Here is a 22,256-nt window from a genome sequence, read left to right as displayed (position 1 = left end):
GGTACACAAACCCCTGAAATCATACACAAAATTCTGCAAGTATATATATGCAAAGCACATTTTTCTGAAGAGGGGATTCAGAGCTTATTATCACATTCTGAAAGGAGTCAAAGATTTCATGTTGGCCAAGAACCACTGACCAAAATTAACCTTAAGTGAGACAACTAATCTCCAAGTAATTCAAAATATTACATGCTCAAATTACAAATGGGTTTTAGAAGAAAACAAGTTAGACAAAATGTTTCTGCATAATTCTATAATCAATTTTTCATTTGAATTTATAAATCTAGGCCATGAATTGGCAAGTTGCCTCACTACTCTAGCACTGCAAGTCTATCCTCCAGCACTATCATTCTGTGGCTAAAGAAACAAGGTATTCAAAATTATACTCTACAGTTATAAATTCTTCCTTTAGCTCTTCACCACTGACATATACACAGACGGTCTTGGTTTTGCTAAAATTTCTCTAATTTCATTAGAAAAACTAAATCCATGCTGCGTGCAAGACACCCTCTCTTTCCACTTGATCCATGTGCTAAATGACTCACAGTTGCTTATGTAAGTCCAACCAGTAAACTGTCCTTGTAATCAACAGTATCTTTTAAAAATAATGTAGGGAGTTCCCGTTGTGGCTCAGAGGTAACAAATCCAACTAGCCATGAGGATTCAGGTTTGATTCCTGGCTTTGCTCAGTAAGTTAAGGATCCAGCGTTGCTGTGAACTGTGGTGAAGGTCACAGATACGGCCTGGATCTGGCATTCTGTGGCTGTGGTGTAGGCCAGCAGCTGCAGCTCTGATTTGACCCCTAGCCTGGGAACTTCCATATGCCGCAGGTGCAGCCCTAAAAAGCAATAATAATAATAATAATAATAATAATAATAATAATAATGTAACACATGTTTTCTGAGTTAAAACCAAACCATTTAATACTATTTAACTAAATGAGTTAATACTCATTTAGTATTTATATTTTGGTATATACTACTCAAAGTAATCTATAGATTCAATAAAACCCCTACTAAATCCCAACAATTTTGTTTTGCAGAAAAAAGAAAAATTTCATTATAAAATTCCTATAGCATCTCAAGCCCCAAACAGCCAAAACAATCTTGAAAAAGAAGAATAAATTTGGAAGTCTCAAACGTCATGACTTCAAAATTGTAAGCGAATGTAATCAGAACAATGCACTACTGGCATAAAAGAATAGAATAAAATGGAATGGAAGAGATTAAGGAACCCAGAAGTAAACCCTCCCATAACATGGTCAAACGATTTGACCAGGGTGTCAAGATTATTCAATGGGAAAAGGATAGTCTTTCCAACAAGTGGTGCTAAGAAAACTAGATATCCATAATTAAAAGAATAAAGTTGAACCCTTAAACAGTATATAAAAGTTGACCCAAATTGATCAAAAATGTAAATATAAGAGCTAAAATTATAAAAGTCTTAGAAGAAAACTCTAGATTTAGCAATGATTCCTTGGATATGATACCAAACACATAGGTATAAAAGAAAGATACACATATTTGGACATCATTTCCAATTTTTAAATATTGTGTAAAAGACACTATCATTAGAGTAAGAAGGCAACTCAGACTGGAAGAAAATATTTGCAAATCATCTATCTGCTAAGAGATTAATACCTAGAACTTACAGAGAATTCCTAAAACTCAGTAACAACAGAAAAACAAACAGACTGGACATTCGCCATACTTTTCTTATGGGTTTTTGAAATGATTTTTTTCACTTTTAATTCTTGAACCTATCACTCATTACGTAAATATAAGGTTAGGATATACACCTAATTTTTTTCTAAGTACTTTACCAACTATCTTGGCACCATGAACTATCTTGGCACCATGTACTAAATAATAATCTTATTAAATGGTTAAGGCTCTACATTTGTCATACAAAAGTCTTTATTTCAAGGCCAAATATCTTTTCCATTGACCCACCCACAATTTTTTTGTCACTGAAATAGTGTTCTGATCATTATAACTTAGAAAGTAGGATTTTATATCTCATAAAGTGCTGTCTTCTAAATTTTGCATTGTTGCTTTTTCTTTAAAAGCTATCTTTGGACTCATTCTGTCAAATTCCACAAATTCTACATAGGATTTTATATTGACAAGGGAAATGACATCTCTATGCTAGTCAGCATTCTTATTCAGGAACATCATGTCTCCTCGTAAAACACTGTTTTCTTAAAACACTGTTCCTTATAAGGCTATACCTAGATTTAAACTAAAATTGCCTAAATATAAAACAAAATTTATTGCAAATGGGATCTTCATTTCCTGCACTTTCTTATTGGTTACTAGTAGCATAGAGGAAAAGTATATGATATATATGTATTTATATTTTATTTTACTATGTAACTGAACTGTTAATAAGTTCTAATAGTTCTCAATTGCTTCTTTTCAATTATCTAGACAATCACTTACAAAATGTCTCTTGCCAATCTATAAGAGACAAAGCAGTCAGGATTATAACTCAAGCTCTGCCTATGCCTGAGTCTCCATTGCATTCCTAGTCAAACAGAATGCAAGGTTTTACATTAAGATTTCTTACATTTCATGGGAGAGGAATGAAGTTTCCTACATTGCTATACATATGATATCAAAAACCAAGCACGACTTAATTTTATGAACTGTGTTTTTATTTCCTTTTCAATTTTAATTCTATTAAATTTCATTTCAATTTGGACTTCATTAAATAAACAGTATCTTTTGAAAGCCTAGCATTTGACAGTTTTTCATGTTCCTAGGTATAGAGGCAAATTCAGAAAAAGGATGTCTTGACACTTAAATATATTTTCCTTCATTATGTTTTGTTTTTAAACTACAAATCAATGCTCATTCTGAGTTGGTCAACTTACGACTTTTTAAAAAAGGAAAAAAATCATCAATCATATCTGGAATCTAATATATGGCACAAATGAAACTTTCCACAGATAAGAAAATCATGGACATGAAGAATAGCCTTGTGGTTGCCATGGGGGAGGGGGAGGGAGCAGGATGGATTGGGAATTTGGGGTTAATAGATGCAGACTACTGCCTTTGGAATGGATAAGCAATGAGATCCTGCTGTATAGCACTGGGAACTCTATCTAGTCAGTTATGATGGAGCATAATAATGTGAGAAAAAAGAATGCATACATGTATGTGTGACTGGGTCACCTTGCTGTACAGTAGAAAACTGACAGAACACTGTAAACCAGTTGTAATGGAAAAAATAAAAATCATTATTAAAAAAAAGAAAATCTGAAAAAATCCAACAGAATTTGGTGGAAAACAATTAGAAACATTAAGAAAACAAATTTACTAAAAGTGACTGGTTACAAAGTTAACACACAAAAATCAAGGTTCGGGAGTTCCCGTCATGGCTCAGTGCTTAACAAATCCGACTAGCATCCATGAAGATGCAGGTTCAATCCCTGGCCTCGCTCAGTGGGTTGGGGATTCGGTGTTGCCGTGAGCTGTAGTGTGGGTCACAGACACGGCTCACATTTCGCATTGCTATGGCTGTGGTGTAGGCCAGTGGCTCCAATTCGACCCCTGGCCTGGGATTCGACCCCATGTGCCACTGATGCAGCCCTAAAAAGACAAAAAAAAAAATCAAGGTTCACCTATACACAAAACAACTAGGAAACAACTAAAACAGCCAAAATATCTCATTTATGATAGTATAATATAGAGAAAATTACCTAGCAATAAATCTTAACAAGAAATGCACATGTCTACACTTACATTTCTGGACAGATACCTAGGAAAGTATCAAAAGTTACACTAGTGAAAAAACTAGTGGGACAGATGCATAACATTTTCCTTTATTGTACTTTGATTTTTTTTTTTTTTTTTTTTTTGCTTTTTAGGGCCACACCCATGGCATATGAACGTTCCCAGGCTAGGGGTCGAATTGGAGCTACAGCTGCTGGCCTACACCACAGCCACAGCAACACCAGATCCAAGCTGCATCTGTGACCTACACTGTATCTCATGCCAATGCCAGATCCTTAACCCACTGAGCAAGGCGAGGGATCGAACCCACAACCTCATGGAGTCTATCAGGTTTGTTAACCACTGAGCCACGACGGGAACTCCTGATTTTTTTACATACAAATATTATTTTTCAATTTAAAATAGAGAAAATTAAAAATCACAGCATGGAATACAAAACTAAATATTGTATAACTTAAATTTACTCCTTAAATAAAATATTTAAAAGCAAAATATATTAATGTATATACAGTGAAACTAAATTCCAAGTGTGTTCAATTTTGGTGAAATGTTTTTATATTAAAGGCCCCTGAAATTTAAATCCCTAAGCAGTTGTTAATAAAGCAGAGAGATTCTCAGTCATTCCTATTGCTACCTTAACTATTACTAAGGACATAATAACCACCTACAAACTAAAGAGGGACCAGATGGCTTTGTGTTTTCTCTCAACAAACAAATTACCTCTGATTTGGTGGAGGGAGATAGCTATGAGGTCTTTTACATTTCAAGAGGATAAGCAATGAGATCCCACTGTATAGCACTGGGAACTATGTCTAGTCACTTACGATGGAACATAATAATGTAAGAAAAAAGAATGTATACATTTATGTGTAACTGGGTCACCTTGCTGTACAGTAGAAAACTGACAGAACACTGTAAACCAGCTAAAATGGAAAAAATTAAAATCATTACATATAAAAAAGAAGGTTCTGGATTCAAAATAACTGAAAGGGTAAATAAGTAGTTCACTAGTGGCTGAGTGAACTACTTAGATATTAGCTAGGTTATAAAGATGAGATACTTCCTTTAGTTCTCTCTGCATGGAGGAAGGTTAACAGGAAAAATCACAGGCAAAAGGGTAAAGTAGGGGAAACTTAGCTTCAGTAATCCTAGGCTTTTCTCCATCACTCATTTTTCTCATTAAGAGTTACCATTCTCAGAGTTCCCATCATGGCTCAGTGGTTAACGAATCTGACTAGGAACCATGAGGTTACAGGTTTGATCCCTGGCCTTGCTCAGTGAGTTAAGGATCCGGCATTGCCATGAGCTGTGGTGTAGGTCGCAGACGCGGCTTGAATTTCGCGTGGCTGTGGTGTAGGCAGGCGGATACAGCTCTGATTAGGCCCCTAGCCTGGGAACCTCCATATGCCATGGAATCGGCCCTAGAAAAGGCAAAAAAAGACAAAAAAAAAAAAAAAATAGTTACCATTCTCTTGGGAATCAAACAAAAAACACTGCTTTATTTTACTCCTCTAGATTTCTTAAATAAAAACAAAATTTATATATAACCAAATTCATTTTTAATAACATTAATTCAATACACTAAAAAACATTTTATGACTTATTCAGTGTATCTCAAGCATTAAAGAAGCTTGGGAGGGAAAGGAGTTCTTCAATCAGCCCCAAATTCACATATCTTAAGACTAGTTCTCAAGACACATCCGCTGAGTTTAAAATTAGAAATTAGTAATTAATTTCTCCCATTGAGATACATAATATTTATTTCAGAAGAAACTGAGCCTCAGCTACAGATTTTAGCAACTTATTCATGGCTCTTGATTCACAGGAAATTTTATAACATCAAGTCATCTCAAAGCCAATGAACCTATCCACATATGAGTTATCAGGCCCTTCTTTCCCTAAGTTCCCCTCTCCTCTCCTATCCCAATAGTCCTCAAACTCACAGATATGAAAGACGTGGCTCAGATCCGGCATCACTGTAGCTGTGGTGTAGGCCCGTGGCTACAGCTCTGATTACACTCCTAGCCTGGGAACCTCCATATGCTGCAGGAGCAGCCCTAGAAAAGGCAAAAAGACAAATACATAAATAAATAAATAAATCAGATGTGAAAGAAAAAATATCTAGATCATTATGTCTTTTTCCTTAGCCTGTGCGTCTCAGCAATTTCCTCAAACTCTATAATCATATTTATAGTTCAGAGCTTCTGATTTAGCCAAATTAAAGTAGCACCAATAATAGACATGTATATTAACAATAACTAGCAGAATAATTATAACCACAAATCATATTAACTCCACTATAAACACTATCAGCTCTGGAGTTCCCGTCGTGGCTCAGTGGTTAACGAATCCAACTGGGAACCATGAAGTTGCAGGTTCGATCCCTGGCCTCGCTCAGTGGGTTAGGGATCCGGCGTTGCTGTGAGTTGTGGTGTAGGTCGCAGACGCGGCTCGGATCCTGCGTTGCTGTGGCTCTGGCGTAGGCTGGCAGCTACAGCTCTGATTAGACCCCTAGCCTGGGAACCTCCATATGCCGTGGGAGCAGCCCTAGAAAAGAACAAAAAAAGTCAAAAATAAATAAATAAATAAAAATAAATAAATACTATCAGCTCATAAGCATAAACTCTTCTCATATACATAGTATCCTCAGCCTAATCTTGATGTAGTTAGAAATTCTAAATTTAAATTATTATAAATTATTATTACAAATTTAAAACATATGAATGAATATTGCTACTCATAACTGGCCAGTGGTGATTTCATCAAAATGTGAGGTGTGTTTGATTTTTAAAAGAAATATAAAAAAGTTAAGTAGTAAAAGTACTAAACTGTAGCAGAGGCATTTAATTACCAAGTTATTTCCTCTGAACTACTCAAAGTGGGGAGCAGAGTGGTAACACTGCTTAAATATAGTTGTTAGTAAAACTATACTTTTGGAAGTTCCCATCATGGCTCAGTGGTTAGTGAATACAACTAGCATCCATTATGACGAGGGTTCGATTCCTGGCCTTGCTCAATGGGTTAAGGATCTGGTGTTGCCGTTAGCTGTGGTGTAGGTCATAGACACAGCTTGGATCCCGTGTTGCTGTGGCTGTGGCACAGGCTGGCAGCTGCAGCTCCTATTGGACCCCTAGCCTGGGAACCTCCACATGCCACACATTCGGCCCTAAAGAAAGAAAAAAGAAAAAAAAATTTACACTTTTGTTATTACAAGTCAGAAATCTATAACAAAGCCACCATCTGACCTCAGGCACTATAAGAACCTTAAGATTATGGACCATGCAATTAACGGTTACATGTTAGCAAGAGATCAAAAAATACACACCTAAGCATTCTAAGATAAAATTTACAACAGATTAAAAATGTAATCTCCAAATTCTGAAATAACAAAATATGGGACATCATATCCATGGGGGAAAAAACTATCAAAAGGGATTAACCAAAAATATGGATACCTGGATTTATCAAGGTGTTTTTTTGTCTCTTTTTTTTTAGGGCCATGCCTGCAGCATTTGGAAGTTCCCAGGCTAGGGGTCGAACTGGATCCCTATGCTGCTGGCCTATGCCACAGCCACAGCCACAGCCATGCCACGCCAGATCCGAGCTACATCTGAGATCTACACAACAGCTCATGGTAATGCCAGATCCCAAACCCACTGAGCAGGGCCAGGGATAGAGCCCGCATCCTCATGGATACTGGTCTGATTTGTTTCCGCTGTGCCACAATGGGAACTCTCTGGATTCACTGTTCATTTTAATGTTCTTAGACTTAGTTTCACTTGTAAAACATCCACTTACTTAAATCTTAAGTTACAATTATTTAAGGACTCAAAAATCACATATAATAGAAGGACAGAAATTGATTCAAAGAATCAAGAGATTTTTGCATGTTTTATTGTGTGTGTGTATAGAAACACTTTCCCTTTAACATGGCAAAAGTTTAAATGATGAGACACCAACTTGGGTCTTTAAAAAATTCATTATGCATAATATTTGAAATGTAGGAAAGAGCTCAACTGAAGCTGTTGAATATCTGAATTTACAAACATTTCTTGGTAAGAAAATGTCACAACTGGGAAGAATTTTTTGGGTTAAGATATATAATCAAGACATAGTTAAGTGCTGCCATCTTGTGGTTAATTTTATTTTATGAAATATTTTCATTAATTGTATATATTTCTATTCTAGAATTATTAGCTATCTTCTAGCTGGTAATGCAACAGACCTTCTTTTAAGGAAGTTTTTCCATTAGCTGTTCATACCTCAGAAACATGGTTATAAATTCAGAAAGGAATGCATAAGCCATCTAGTCTGATATCATGATAGACGCAGGAATAATGTCTATACTAGGGAATTACTATACTGTAGAGATCGGTTTTATTTATTTATAATTTTTTTGCTTTTTAGGGCTGCACCCGCAGCATGTGGAAGTTCCCAGGCTAGGGGCTGAATCAGAGCTACAGCTGCCAGCTTACACCACAGCCACAGAAACCCAGGATCCAAGCCACATCTATGACCTACACCACAGCTCACGGCAATGCTGGATCCTTAACCCACTGAGCGAGGCCAGGGATCAAACCCACATCCTCATGGTTCCTAGTCAGGTTCAAGTTAACCACTGAGCCATGAAGGGAACTCCAGAGGTCAGTTTTATATATGGATACTTAAAACTTAAAAAAAAAATTCTTCCTTGGGGTACCTGTTGTGGGTCAGCTGTTAACAAACACGACTGGCATCCATGAGTGTTGCTGTGAGCTGTGGTGTAGGCCGGGGGTTACAGCTCCGATTTGACCCCTAAACTGGGAACCTCCATATGCTGCCGGTGCGGCCCTAGAAAGACAAAAAGACAAAAAAAAAAAAAAAAAAAAAAAAAAAAATTCATCCTTATAATAAGCAGTTTTTTGCCTTTACAAAAAGCTCCCTCCATCATTTTCTAGCCAGCATTCTGTTGTATGCACTAGCATTGCGTGTCACTCCATGAACCTTTTTGTAGAACAATCCTTTATTTATAACGATATATTCTTTGCCCAAAGAAATTTAAAAACACAATCAAAAAGTGTGTTAATTTTTCTAAACAGGTAGATTTAGTACTTTTAATCAAATATTTACTTCTATAAGGAATAATAACTATACTCAATGTCTCTGAAGATGAGATTTATCTATAATAAAGTAAATGTTTTATTCCCAAAGGAATGTCCAAGGCAATCTCAGTTACAGCACTACCACACTGCAAACAGTCATCTATCGATACATTCTCCTCATATGTGCAGACATGAAGGGATCTTTATCTGTCTATCACATGTTTCTCCCATATATGATGAAGAAATCAAATTATACTTTTTGGGGGGGTGGTGGGCAGCACCCATGGCATATGGAAGTTCCCAGGCTAGGAGTCAAATAAGAGCTGCAGCTGCCAGCCTATGCCACAGCAACTCCAGATCCAAGGTGCCTCTGCAACCTACACCACAGCTCATGACAATGCCAGATCCTTAACTCACTGAGCGAGGCCAGGAATCAAACCACATCTTCATGGATACTAGTCGGGTTCATTACTGCTGAGCCACAACATGAACTCCCAAAATCAAATTATCTTTTTTTTAAGAGATCTAGATTTCATCTAAGACCTACTACAAGCTATCTGATTTCTCGTGTGTTATTCAACTTCAATAATTTGACTTTCTCATATATCTTCACTTTAATCTGTATGGGATAAAAGTGATTACATATTAATAATGGCATCTGATTTTAAGAGACAGGACTGAGAAAACTGGATTAGCAACCTGACTGACAGGAAAAGCAACTTGCTACAACTCATGAATTGTTTTCAATAAGATAAAAGAACAAGAAAAAAAAAAAAAAAAAAAAAAAACCCTCTCTAGTTTATAGTCAAGTCAAAGAGCACCAATCAAAATACATTACAACAAGTCCTAAAAGTTTCACTAAATCAGAGCCACAAGAGCTATAAGGCTGTGAGGGCCTATCTGTAAACTAGGGACTCAGAGAAAAGTTTCACTCATCTGTACTTCTAAAAATCTTTTCCATAACAAGGTTTAAATCAGTTTTCCCCAATACACACAAAACTAAAACGCTCCTGCATTCATAATTAACAAGTCATTAGAAGTGTGCAGGTTTAGTCTGAATGCATTACCATGGACTTTAAAATTTTCATTTTAACAGTGGTTTAAGAACTTACAGCATCTGCTTTACAAATAGTATTGGCTACATGTCGACACAGCATCTTTAGCCAGTTTTCTTTTGGAAGTTCCTCTGACGTCATCTGGAAACTGAGCAGAACATTTGCCTGCTCTGTTGGTGGTCTCACAAGCAAGGCAAAAGCATTATGGCAATCTAGGGTTCAAGAATAATCACAAACATTAAGTGTTACTCCTTGGAAAATGACAGATGTAATGCAAGTTTAGTTCCCTCAGAGCAATAATATTATAATGAAATTATCTCTTCTCTACTTTTCCTGTTTTTTCTGTTTTTAACTGGACAAAGAACATCACCCTAGGAGTACCTGCTATGGCCCAGTGGGTTAAGAACCTGACTAGTATCCAAGAGGACGCAGGTTTGATCCCTGGCCTTGCTCAGTGGGTTAAGGATCTGGCATTGCCATGAGTTGTGGTGTAGGTCACAGATGTGGCTCAGATCTAGCATTGCTGTGGCTGTGGTATAGGCTGGTATCTGCAGCTCAAATCTGACCTGTAGCCTAGGAACTTCCATATGCCTCGGGGGCAGCCCTAAAAAGTAAAAAAAAAAAAAAAAAAAAAGAAAAAAAAGAAAAAAATTGTTATAAAATGTTTTGTGACCAAGATGCTAAAAAACAGAACCTATTTTACTTATTAATTGACTTATTTTCTCTTTTCTTTTTTGACCACAGCTATGGCATAAAGAAGTTCCCAGGCCAGATATCAAATCCAAGTACATCTGCAACCTATGTCACAGCTGCAGCAACACTAAATCCTTAATAACCCACTGCACAGGGTAAGGGATGGAACCCATGCAATTGCAGAGACAACGCCAGATCCTTAACCTGCTGGGCCACAGTGGGAACTCCCAGTACCTATTTTATTTTATTTTTTATTTTTTTCTTTTCTGGCCTCCCCTGTAGCATATGGAGTTCCCGGGCCAGGGATCAGATCCAAGACGCAGCTATAGCAACATGGGATCCTTTAACCCACTGTGCTGGGTGGAAGATCAAACCTGCATCCTGGCACTATAGAAATGTGTCACAGTGGGATCTTCCAAGCACCTATTTTAAATAATGAAGTACCCCATAATTATAACTCAAAAGTATAGAGATGATTTAAATAAATGCTGATTTAAATAAATTTTCTATGTAACTGTTAATAACTCCAGAATTTGACAACAAAGACAGCAATCTTAAGTTGCTATTCAAGTTTTCTTTGTTTCTCATAAACTAAAAGCTTTCCATCATTAAAAGATAGGCTCAGTAATGGAACCAGCTTACACTGTAAATACAGTGTGCCTAAGAAGCCAAATCTTGCCAGGCACATGCATTACTAGGTACTAATTAAACAAATAATTCCGCTTTTGGTGGGTATAAACTTTTGCCAATTTCAGGCCTTCAAAGAACCCTCTTGAACATTCCCAAAGTTTAGAATAAAGCTTTCCTTAACACATTTGAGCCCATGTTGAGTCTACCAGTTACTTTGGGTGTATTAACTCACAAACACCTATTCCTGGCCATATCCTAAAATGTATCCCTAATAATGCACCCACTGGCAACAGGGAAGTTACATACATGTGGAGCACAGGTAATAGAAAATTGCTTTTGGAATATGAAGGAATAAAAATAAATTTTGCTGTGGGAATAGGCTAAGTTGGGCATTATTTTGACATGTAACCATTTAAAAGTCCTTTGTCCCTTAAGAGATGAAAATACTGTACATGTTGAGATAGTATTTTCATATGAAAAAAATAAAAAATCAAGTCAGTTTCTAGAGATAGAAGTATAAGAACAATTACTTTGCCAGAACTAATCAATGATATTTAAAGATAATTTACTAGTTTAAAAAAATTACATATAGAGTGGATTAAACTTTTGATTAAATATTAGCTATTTTTCTTTAGCCAATAGTTTATCCAATGACCATACCTTCCGTCTCTCTTATGTCTAGCACCTTCTTAATCTGAGAAAGAGGCATTAGATGAATGTGCTTAAGAGAAGCTGGGGGTCGGGTCTGGCCATGAGGACTCCTAAAAGTGCCAATAACCTTGTGTCGTTTTCTTGCTATCTGATTAGAGGGGGAAAAAAAGTCATTGTCAGTAACATAAAAACAAAGACTAGATGCTTAAAAATAAAATGGCACCAATCACACATATCTATATGGAATCACTTAGCTATCAGTTATTCCAGAATTACAATGTGATAACAAGCAGTTACCATGTGACAAATTCAAACATGTAATGGAGTAGCAGAAATGCTCATGTTTATATGAGAAGAGCTCTGAAGTCAGGAAAACAGGATGGATCTATGGAAAATTGCTAAAAGGTGCGAAAGAACTTAGAAGCATTGTGAGAAGTAATGGGATCAAAGGATGAAGGAATCCTCAATAAAAGGCCTTGAATTCAGAAAGGGAAATAGTTGTTCTGGAATCACTGCCTTAGGTTCAAAAGATAATTGATTTCCGTTTAAGAGCAGAATTCCCAATTATCTCAGATCCTGTGCAAGGCACTGAAGATAAAGGAGTGAATAATACAGCAATGCATCTGGCTCTAATGACATTTACATACTACTGAGAAAATACTACTGAGAAATAGAAAGATTAAAGTAACTAAGCAGTATACTCAAAACTGATACAAATTATAAATTCAATGTGCTGTGTTAAGTTATAACTTTTCCTAAACTGGCAATTCACGCAAAAAGAAGAGATAGGTAAAATAACACTGAAGACAGGAACAAAATCAAAATATTCTGTGATTCATGATGTATATTTGAGCTCTGTGAATTCTATAAGGTCTTTAAACTTTTTGTTTTCATTTCCATGAAAGCCTAGTGTATTCTTTTGCTTTTTTAAAAGAACATCTCTTTCAGGGTTATAATCATCCACTGAAAGACATTAAGACAAGATGATTCATATTAACTTACTTTATGAATTGAGAATGACTGGTCGTCATCATGAATATGACAAAGTAAGGCTGAAAAATGTACTACCTCATTTTGGTTAATGAGAAAAGATCAAAAAGGGAGTTCCTGTTGTGCTCAGTGGAAATGAACCCAACTAGTATCCATAAGGAAGCAGGTTTGAACTCTAGCCCCGCTCAGTGGGTTAAGGATCTGGCGGTATAGGCTGCTACGGTATAGGCTGCAGATGTGGCTCCAATCTGGTGTGCCTGCGGCTGTCATGTAGGCTGGTAGCTGCAGCTCTGATTCAACCCCTAGCCGGGGAACTTCCATATGCCGTGGGTACAGCCCTAAAAAGACAAAAGAAATGATTAAAAGACAGTACCGTATCTACATTGAAGCAGAAATATGACACAGATCTATATTACATATCATATATTAAAAGTTCATTTACATTAATATAGTTAAAATAAGCAACAGACTCTAAATAATTATCTCCACTGTAATATTTTTTGACTAAGCAAAACAAAAAATTTTAAGGTTCATTTTTTTAAAAATGTTAGTATATCAAGGTAAAAACTCAAAATAGATAAAACATAAAAAGGAAAGTATATCCTTAAATCCTAAATTAGTTTATTAGCTTCAGTAAAGCATCACCTATTATGTTTAAGAGAGGTCAATAAAGATTTTATCAATTTTAAATATTTCTAACTTTTACCATATTCTTTCATTCCAAATTTGCTCAGGATTTTGTTTTATTTTTTTTTTTTAAACAAACAAGCTAAAGAGTGAGAGTTTATTTAAAAGTCTAAATTTATTAATTTGGCCTCCAAGTTTAATGTCAGAAATAGAGAGCTGTTACAGTTAATGTGGTTCTGACATGGATACTAAGAGAATAACAGGAAGGTAAACTCAGGAAGGTAAAGGAAGTGAAAAGCCAAGGTATCAGATAATGGATTTGGAAGCTAAAGGAATGATCAATGGCAGGAATTAAAGTAGAACATAAGTCAATGAGCCAGTTATAGAAAACTTTACGGAATTTGAAGGGGACACAAGATAAAAAAAAATTTTAAATAAGCCACAAGCCTCTGAGGATTAAGAAGATAAAGACCAGAATGAATTGGCAAAGGAAATACAGATAACCTAACCTATCAAATGAATGAAGCCAGCTTACCTACAGATTTCAACAGGAAAAACCTTAACGTAAGTAAATAAATAGAGGTAGAGGTACTCAACATCTATGTGGTACCCAGTATAACATGATAAATGCAGAATCAGATAAAACATGATAAAAAATTGATTCCACCTAGCCCTTATTCTCAAAAGCAGAGTAAGCTAGAGCTCTCATTATAGGGGAGACAAGTAGTTCAAAATTATATTTGATTATGATTATTATGATTCTTTTCCTTTTTTTTTTTTTTTTTTTTTTTTGGTCATCCCCATAGCACACAGAAATTCCTGGGCCAGAAATAGAATCCAAGCCACAGAAGTGAGCTAACAATGACAGCAAGGACAATGCCAGATCCTTAAGCCACCAGGGAACTCCATGCCTCATTTTTACAACTTTCTCAGTTCAGGGTACGGTCAATTGTGTATGATAGTTTCACTGTCTTTACTTTTGTGTTTTCTAACAGTCTTGATCAAATGAAAATACTTTTTTTCACTAATCTCACAGAAAAACTTTGCATCTAAAACGAGTGAATTTTTGGTGAAATTTTATTGTATCTGTAACTGAGCTTGGCTTGCTCTCTAAGATTCCCTTATATTTTATATTTTAAGTACTAATATACATGATATAAGAGGACAACATTGGAAGTAGGAAAAAATAAAAGTATAGATTTTAAGAAAAAGGCAACGCATCAAATCACTTTAATGAAAGCCAACAGAAAGTTCCCCAAAAACAGAAATGTCAAATGAGTCTTCTATTTAATGACTATATTATCAAAATCAGTAAGTTTTATCTTCTAAGATGAAGGAAAATACACTTCTTTATAACCCACAATTAGGCTGTTGAATTTTAAAATGAGAATCATTGCACTGCATCTGATAAAATAGTGAACACTCACTCCCTCTGAAACCTACAGACTTAAGGAAGAAATTAGAGGATTATAATTCATAATATTTAATAAGTTATCTTCCTCTTTAAAAAAAATACTTATTTTTTCTTTTCTGGAAAAATCCGCTTAAATTTCAAAAAGAACTCAAAATTATTTTGTAAATCTTGAAGATATATATAGACAGATACAAGAAGTTCTTAAAATTCTTCTCAGAATTTATTTGCAAGGAAATATAAGAAATTTTCATTTGGACTTGGATTTGAAGTCATGAAAAATTATTACACTTCCTTTTTTTTTACAGGTCACACCTGCAGCATATGGAAGTTCCCAGGCTAAGTGTCGAATTGGAGCTGCAGCTGCTGGCCTACATCACAGCCACAGCAACGTGGGACCTGAGCTGCATCTGTGCCACCACAGCTCACAGCAATGCCAGATCCTTAACCCACTGAGCAAGGCCAGGGATTAAACCTGTGTCCTTATGGATACTGGGCCAGGATAGGAACTCCCTATACTTCTTAATATTAGACCTCCTCTAAAAGCATTCTATTAATAGCATTAAATCAACAATTGGTCTCATCAAAAAAATGAGGACTAAAATTATTTTAGGTAACTTTAAACTCATTTACTTTAATCATTTAATTACTTTAAACTTATTGTACCTCAATCAAAGCTTGGTTTTAAACAAAATTCAATGAAGTCACATAAAACAGCAGTGTTATTATAGTATATTAAAGACAACTTTACCTCCAGGCAATCATTGAAGAGAAAGAGAGTTACTTGTTCTCCTCTGTCACAGGGATGCTCACCTAGTGAAATTGTTTCAACTCGTTGGACTAAACTTCGGTGAGAAGATAAAAGATTAGCCTGTATAGATTCAAAATATTAATAAAAGAGATTACAGCCAAGTAATTTTTTAAAGTTACAATTTACAAGAAAGTTGTGCCAAGATTGTTTATATTAAAACTGCATAATATAAGTACAGTTAACCCTTGAACAACACAGGTTTGAAACATGCTGATCTAATTATACAGGGTTTTTTTTTTTCTTCAGTAAATAAGTACTATAGTATTACATGATCCACAGTTGGTTGAATCTATGAATGTGGAACCACAAATAAGAGGGAAGACTGATTATAAATTTATACGCAGATTTTTTTTTTACTGTGCTAGAGGAGTTGGTGCTCCTAACCCCAGTCGTTTAAGGGTCAATTGCAAAAAGAAAGAGAAAATAAATTGACAATCATCCAAAACAAATACTTACTGGGCATCCATCCACCTCATAAACAACATCAAAAATTTGCTTTTGCGCTTCAGTTTTTCTCTTATCCTCATTAATATGACTGAAAAATTAATAAGGTTACTTTAAATTTTTTAACTTTTAAAACAATAGACTATAAAAATTGCATACTCATACATCTTTTGTCACAAAAAAAGTCCTTCCATGTGAATTTTTTTTTTTTTTTTTTTGCTTTTTAGGCTCTCACCTGTGGCACATGGAGGTTCCCAGGCTAGGGGTCGAACTATAGCTGCCAGTCTATGCCACAGCCACGGCAACACAGGATCTGAGCTGTGTTGTGACCTACAGCACAGCTCATGGCAATGCCAGATCCTTAACCCACTGAGCAAGCCCAGGGATCCAAGCCACAACCTCATGGTTCCTAGTCAGATTCATTTCCACCGTGCCCCAATGGGAACTCCCTCCCATGTGAGTCTATCTTAATTTTGATAACTGTATTAGTTAAAATATTCCCTAAAAGTCGGAGCCCCCATCGTGGCTCTGTGGGTCAAGGACCCGACATAGTCTCCATGAGGATGTGGGTTTGATCCCTGGCCTTGCTCAGCAGCTTAAGGAGGTTAAGGATCTGGCGTTGCCACAAGCCACAGCATAGGTCACAGATGTGGCTCTGATCTGGTGCTGCTGTGGCTGTGGTGTAGGCCTTAGCTGCAGCTCTGGTTCGACCTCTAGCCTGGGAACTTTCCATATGCCATAGGTGCAGCCATAAAAAGAAAAGATTAAAAAAAACCCTAAAAGTGTCCTACTACATTAAAAAAAAATTTCATAGAATCCTTCAGGAAACTATGTTATACTTTACCCTTTACTATACACTTTTTTCTTTTTTGTCTTTTGTCTTTTGTCTAGTTCCCAGACTAGGGGTTGAATCAGAGCTGTTGCTGCCAGCCTACACCAGAGCCACAGCAACAGCAGATCTGAGGGGCATCTTCAACCTACACCACAGCTCACCACAAACCCAGATCCCCAGCACACTGAGAGAGGCCAGGGATTGAACCTGCAACCTCATGGTTCCTAGTCAGATTTGTTTCTGCTGTGTCACGAAGGGAACTCCTACTATACTTTCTTTAAAAAAACTATATAGTCTCTATACACTTCCTAAAATGCATTACACTGGTATAAACTAAAGGTTAACATAAATTCTAACTGTGAGTACAATTAAAGTTTTATGCAAGTTATTTCCAAGTCATATGCTAATCATTTCACTGAAATAAAAACTAAGACTGCTGCTTCCAGACAAAATGAAATATAGAGGAAAAAAATATACTGTGCCTGAGACAACTAATAAAACCATCAAATTGTTAAACAAGAGTCCTCAAAAGTCACTAGAAGCCAATTCCTGTGAGACAGGAAACAATTTAAGCCAACTATATACTATCTATAGAAGATATATTTTACATACAATGACATAAACAAGCTGAAAATAAAATGATGAAAGTAATCCACCCAACACAAACAAAATATATTCTTCTCAAGTGTACATGGAACATTCTCAAGGTGAAGCCATAAAATAAGCTTCAAAAAGTTTGAAAGGATTGAAACACTAGAGTATATTTACCAAAAACAATAAAGTGAAGGTAGAAATTGCTAACAAAAGGAAACCTTGAAAATTCATAAATATTGGGAATTAAACAACACACTCCTAAATAACCAATGGGTCAAGAAATAATCACAAAGGAAATTAGAAAATACTTTGAGAAAAACAAAAAACAAAATTTATGGGATACAACTAAAGCGGTGGTTAAAGAGAAATTTATAGCTATGAAAGTATATAATTTAAAAAAATCATCTCAAGTCAATATCCTAACATCCCCCCTTAAGACACATGGGGGTGAGGGAGCAAACTAAATAAGCAGGAGAAAGGAAATCATAAAGATTAGAGTGAGGAGTTCCCATCGAGGCACAGTGGAATAGGAACTGTGAGGTTGCAGGTTTGATCCTTGGCCTCGCTCAGTGGGTTAAGGATCCAGCATTGCCGTGAGCTGTGCTGTAGGGCGAAGACATGGCTCGGATCTGGCATTGCTGTTGCTGTGGCTGTGGTTGTGGTGTAGGCTGGCAGCTGTAGCTTTGATTAGACCCCTAGCCTGGGAACCTCCATATGCCGCGGATGAGGCCCTAAAAGAAAAAAAAAAAAAAAAAGATTAGAGTGAAAATGAAATGACAGAGAGACTACAAAAATAGTAAGAGAAAAATCAATAAAACTAAAAGCTTTTCTCTTTTGTGAAAGTATGTTAACACTGACTGCCTACTTCACAGCAGTTTGTGGAAAGGATCAAGGTAAATAATGTGTGTCCAAGTATGTTAAACCATGAAGTATTTAAAAAAAACTATTATCCTGACCCAAAACAAACCAAAAGCATGAAAGCTGGCTGATTAACATATAAAATATAATCATAAGCAAAACACAAACATGCTTAACACTTCCAGTAGCAACAGAAGCTGTTATTTATTAATATGAAGATTATTCTATTGATGGACCTCTCTCTAGAAAAAGCCATTAAATTTTCTCTCTAGGAGCAACTTTAAAAGTATTTTAAGAAACTCTATTTCATATAGCAGCATCTCATGGAATCTCAGAAATCATTTAATTAAATCTATGAAACATGTTGATAAATAAAGCTTAAAGAGGTATAAAGCCCTGGTCCTTTATGAGGCAAAACAATAGCAAGAAAGTTTTCAATTCTAAACACAATAGGCAAAAAAATCATTTCTGATCAGAGCTATGTCTCCAAGTTAGACCATACAATAAACAGCTTAAGTTTAACAAACAAGCTTCCCTAGTAAATTTCATTGAGTTTATACTTTTAACATATCTCCAACCAATGCCATCAATTTAATTCCATAGAATTCAAAAAAACAAAAAGTCAAAGCTAATACGGAAAAAGTATTATAAACCTTTTCTTTTTATTTCATCATGGTTAAATTCCCAAGTTACATTTAAGCAGTTTACATGAAAATGAAGATAAAAACGAGATATGATAGGAGGTACATGAAGAAAATATCTACTAGTCCATTTATAACATTTGCAAACTTCTAAATCATTGTTACCCTCTGTACATAATAGTTTAATACCTTCAGAATTAAATATGCTTTTGATTAATCAATGTACTCTTATGTCTATTACTTTAATATGTAACTATACTACTAAAAACAATTCAGCTATTACTTTATAGAATTCTGCTACTGATATTTTTCTCCCTATTTATGATTCTAATTGTTCTACCAATCCCATTCTAAATCTAAGGAAAAACTGAAAAATTGAAACAATGAACTTACGTCATTACTTCCTTTAGTGATCCAATAGCTTTTTCTAGAGTGCTTTTGTCAGGATTTTCTTCAGATGTATGCTTCTTAAGATCTGTAACGATACAGTGTTTTCTCCAGGATTAAAAAAATTCATGACTTAAAAAGGCTGTCCACTTTGATAAATATAGGATGATCAATTTTTAAAAAATATCTAACTTCTACTTTAAATAAAACTTTCACGTAATGTTCCCTTAAGAGCTCTCTTCTTAAAAATGTATTAAAGTTTCCACATTTCTCTAATCAACTAAATTTTTAGAATATATAACACATATTTTCTTACACAGCTATTTCAGTTTCCTTCTAGTAAAACTCGGGGACCCTAGATTCTCTAGACTCTCTCCATAGTGCTGAATGAAACCACGATCTTTAATTAGCTAAGAAATCATTATAAATGCTGTATTTCAAATTGGGGCCCATAACTCCATCACAGGGAGCAGCTGGTATCCTCAAGAGAATGTTTCATTTAGTGTACAGATTCATGAGATGCTTATAGAAGAGTTGTTTATATATTTCACATGATGGTTCCCTATTACCATAGCTACCTAATCTTTTAAGTGGAATGATAGGAGAACAGCTTGGAAATCAAGTTGATTTAGTCATGACAACACTGGATGGATTCATACAAGTACTTTTTTTTCATATAATTACTTAATGAAATAATAAAAAAGATATGAAAAAAACTATACTGCTTTGTAAAGTTAAAAGTCTGATTGCTCATATATTCTTCTTATAATCTATAAAATAAGAGGTTTTAAAGACTGGGAAAATAATTTTATACACTAAAAATTCTAAACTATATTAGATAATCTCAAGGAGAACAAAAATTATCAATTTTTGCAGTTACTACCATAACTCATAATTTAACCAATATATTTTAAAGACAATAATAGATTAAACAGTGACCCAAAAAGCTTCCTTGTCTGCTACCCATACTAATGTACTTAGGATTTGGGCCCCCAATTTTTTTTTGTTATACTTATTTCTGTTTGTAATTTATTTTTCACACTTAAATTTAAAAAAATATAAAAACTGACACTGTCCTAAAAATATTCATAGTCAGGTACATGTAAAAGCCTATAAATATGCTTTTCATGCTGGCAGATTTTATCCATAAAAATTCCTTTCATTGATATCTGCAGTTTTAGCTTTAGAATGAATGTATGTATGCTTCAAGAGTGTTTTGCACAATGCAAAAAAAAAAAAAAGTAAGAAATATAAAGAACACTACTAAGATTCAGAAAAAGACTAACTTGAGGAGTTCCCATCATGGCACATCGGAAACGAATCAGACTAGGAACCAGGAGGTTGCGGGTTGGATCCCTAGCCTAGCTCAGTTGGTTATAAGGATCCAGCATTGCGGTGAGCTGTGGTATAGGTCACAGATTCGGCTCGAATCCCATGTTGCTGTGGCATAGGCTGGCAGCTACAGCTCTGATTCAACCCCTAGACTGGGAATCTCCATATGCCACAGGTTCAGCCTTAAAAAGACAAAAGACAAAAAAAAAAAAAAAAAAAAAAAAGACTAACTTGAGACATATTAATCACCCTTATCTTATGACTTGGTGGGTGAATTTTGTGTTTACATGGATATAAAATCATTTTGAATTAGTGACACATCATGAAACTTAAGACTTTTAGTAGAGACCAAAAATACAGTACTAGTGAATACAATTGACATTGGAATGAACGATTTTAGCCCAGAATGAATTTTTGTAGCACCAGTGATTATTAAGATTATCTACAAACATACTATGTAAAATACAGAAGCTTTAAAGCTGACATCTAAAAGCACTTTGAAAATAAGAATTCTTTCAAATTTTTTAGAAAAATGCAATTCCATGAAAACATCCAAAATTGTCTGAAAAGAGATCAGATAAGTACCATTTAAAAGTAATGCAACACTGGGTAACCTCTGTACTGGTCGGATGAGAAGTTCAACAAGGCTTTGTCGTCCACATTCTGGTTTAGCTTGGTTTATCTGAAAGGAATTTATTTAAAACATATTAAAAAGTTTTCTGCAAAAAAATAGCACCCTACATTTATTAGATTATATGCTGTCCTTTGGGCCCTAATAAGAACTAATAGGAGAGGTAGGGTTGGAATTGTTCTCTGGCAGAATGCTGTGGTTGAATAATCTCCCAAAGCCTGAAATAGCCTCCTGGCAAGCTAAGGATTAACATCTTAAACAGAAAGTGAGTTCTTCTAAGCACTCCTATATATTCCATCTTCAGTTTCTCTTAAGTCTACATCATTCAAAAAGAAATTTTTTTAAATACTAATTATGCTGACATCATTGGATAAACAAAAAAGGCACTGGTAACACTGGAATATTTTTAGTGGTGTTTGAGAACTAAAAAATCCATAACCATATTCTTAGGTGAGTCTCCCAAGGCAATATAAATAAAAACAAAATAAGCAAATGCGCCGTAATCAAACTTACAAGCTTTTGCATAACAAAGAAAACCATAAACAAAACTAAAAGACAATCTACAGAATGGGAGAAAATAATTGCAAATGATGCAACCAACAAGGGCTTAATCTCCAAAATAAACAAACAATTCATACAACTCAACAACAACAAAAAAACAACCCAATTGGAAATGGGGGAGTTCCCATCGTAGCTCAGTGGTTAACAAATCTAACTAGGAACCATGAGGTTTCGGGTTCGATCCCTGGCCTCTCTCAATGGGCTAAGGATCAGGCATTGCCATGAGCTGTGCCGTAGGCTGCAGACGCGGCTCGGATCCCCCGTTGCTGTGGCTGTTGTGAAGCCAG

General features: G+C 35.4%; 1 protein-coding gene across 1 annotated transcript in view; it reads right to left on the bottom strand.

Annotated features, from left to right (window-relative positions):
- Window positions 1-22,256, bottom strand: part of ECT2 (epithelial cell transforming 2) — a 62,532-nt gene that overhangs the window by 5,115 nt on the left and 35,161 nt on the right. Inside the window, 6 exon segments of the mRNA XM_021069804.1 lie at window positions 9,934-10,088; window positions 11,860-11,998; window positions 15,630-15,749; window positions 16,146-16,224; window positions 19,452-19,533; window positions 21,363-21,459. Of these exon segments, the coding sequence (XP_020925463.1) occupies window positions 9,934-10,088; window positions 11,860-11,998; window positions 15,630-15,749; window positions 16,146-16,224; window positions 19,452-19,533; window positions 21,363-21,459 (672 nt within the window).

This window comes from Sus scrofa, chromosome 13 (genome assembly GCF_000003025.6).
Source record: "Sus scrofa isolate TJ Tabasco breed Duroc chromosome 13, Sscrofa11.1, whole genome shotgun sequence".
NCBI classification, from domain to species: domain Eukaryota; kingdom Metazoa; phylum Chordata; class Mammalia; order Artiodactyla; family Suidae; genus Sus; species Sus scrofa.
The sequence above is the reverse complement of the archived record's forward strand: the minus strand, read 5'-3'. Positions and strand labels throughout refer to the sequence as shown.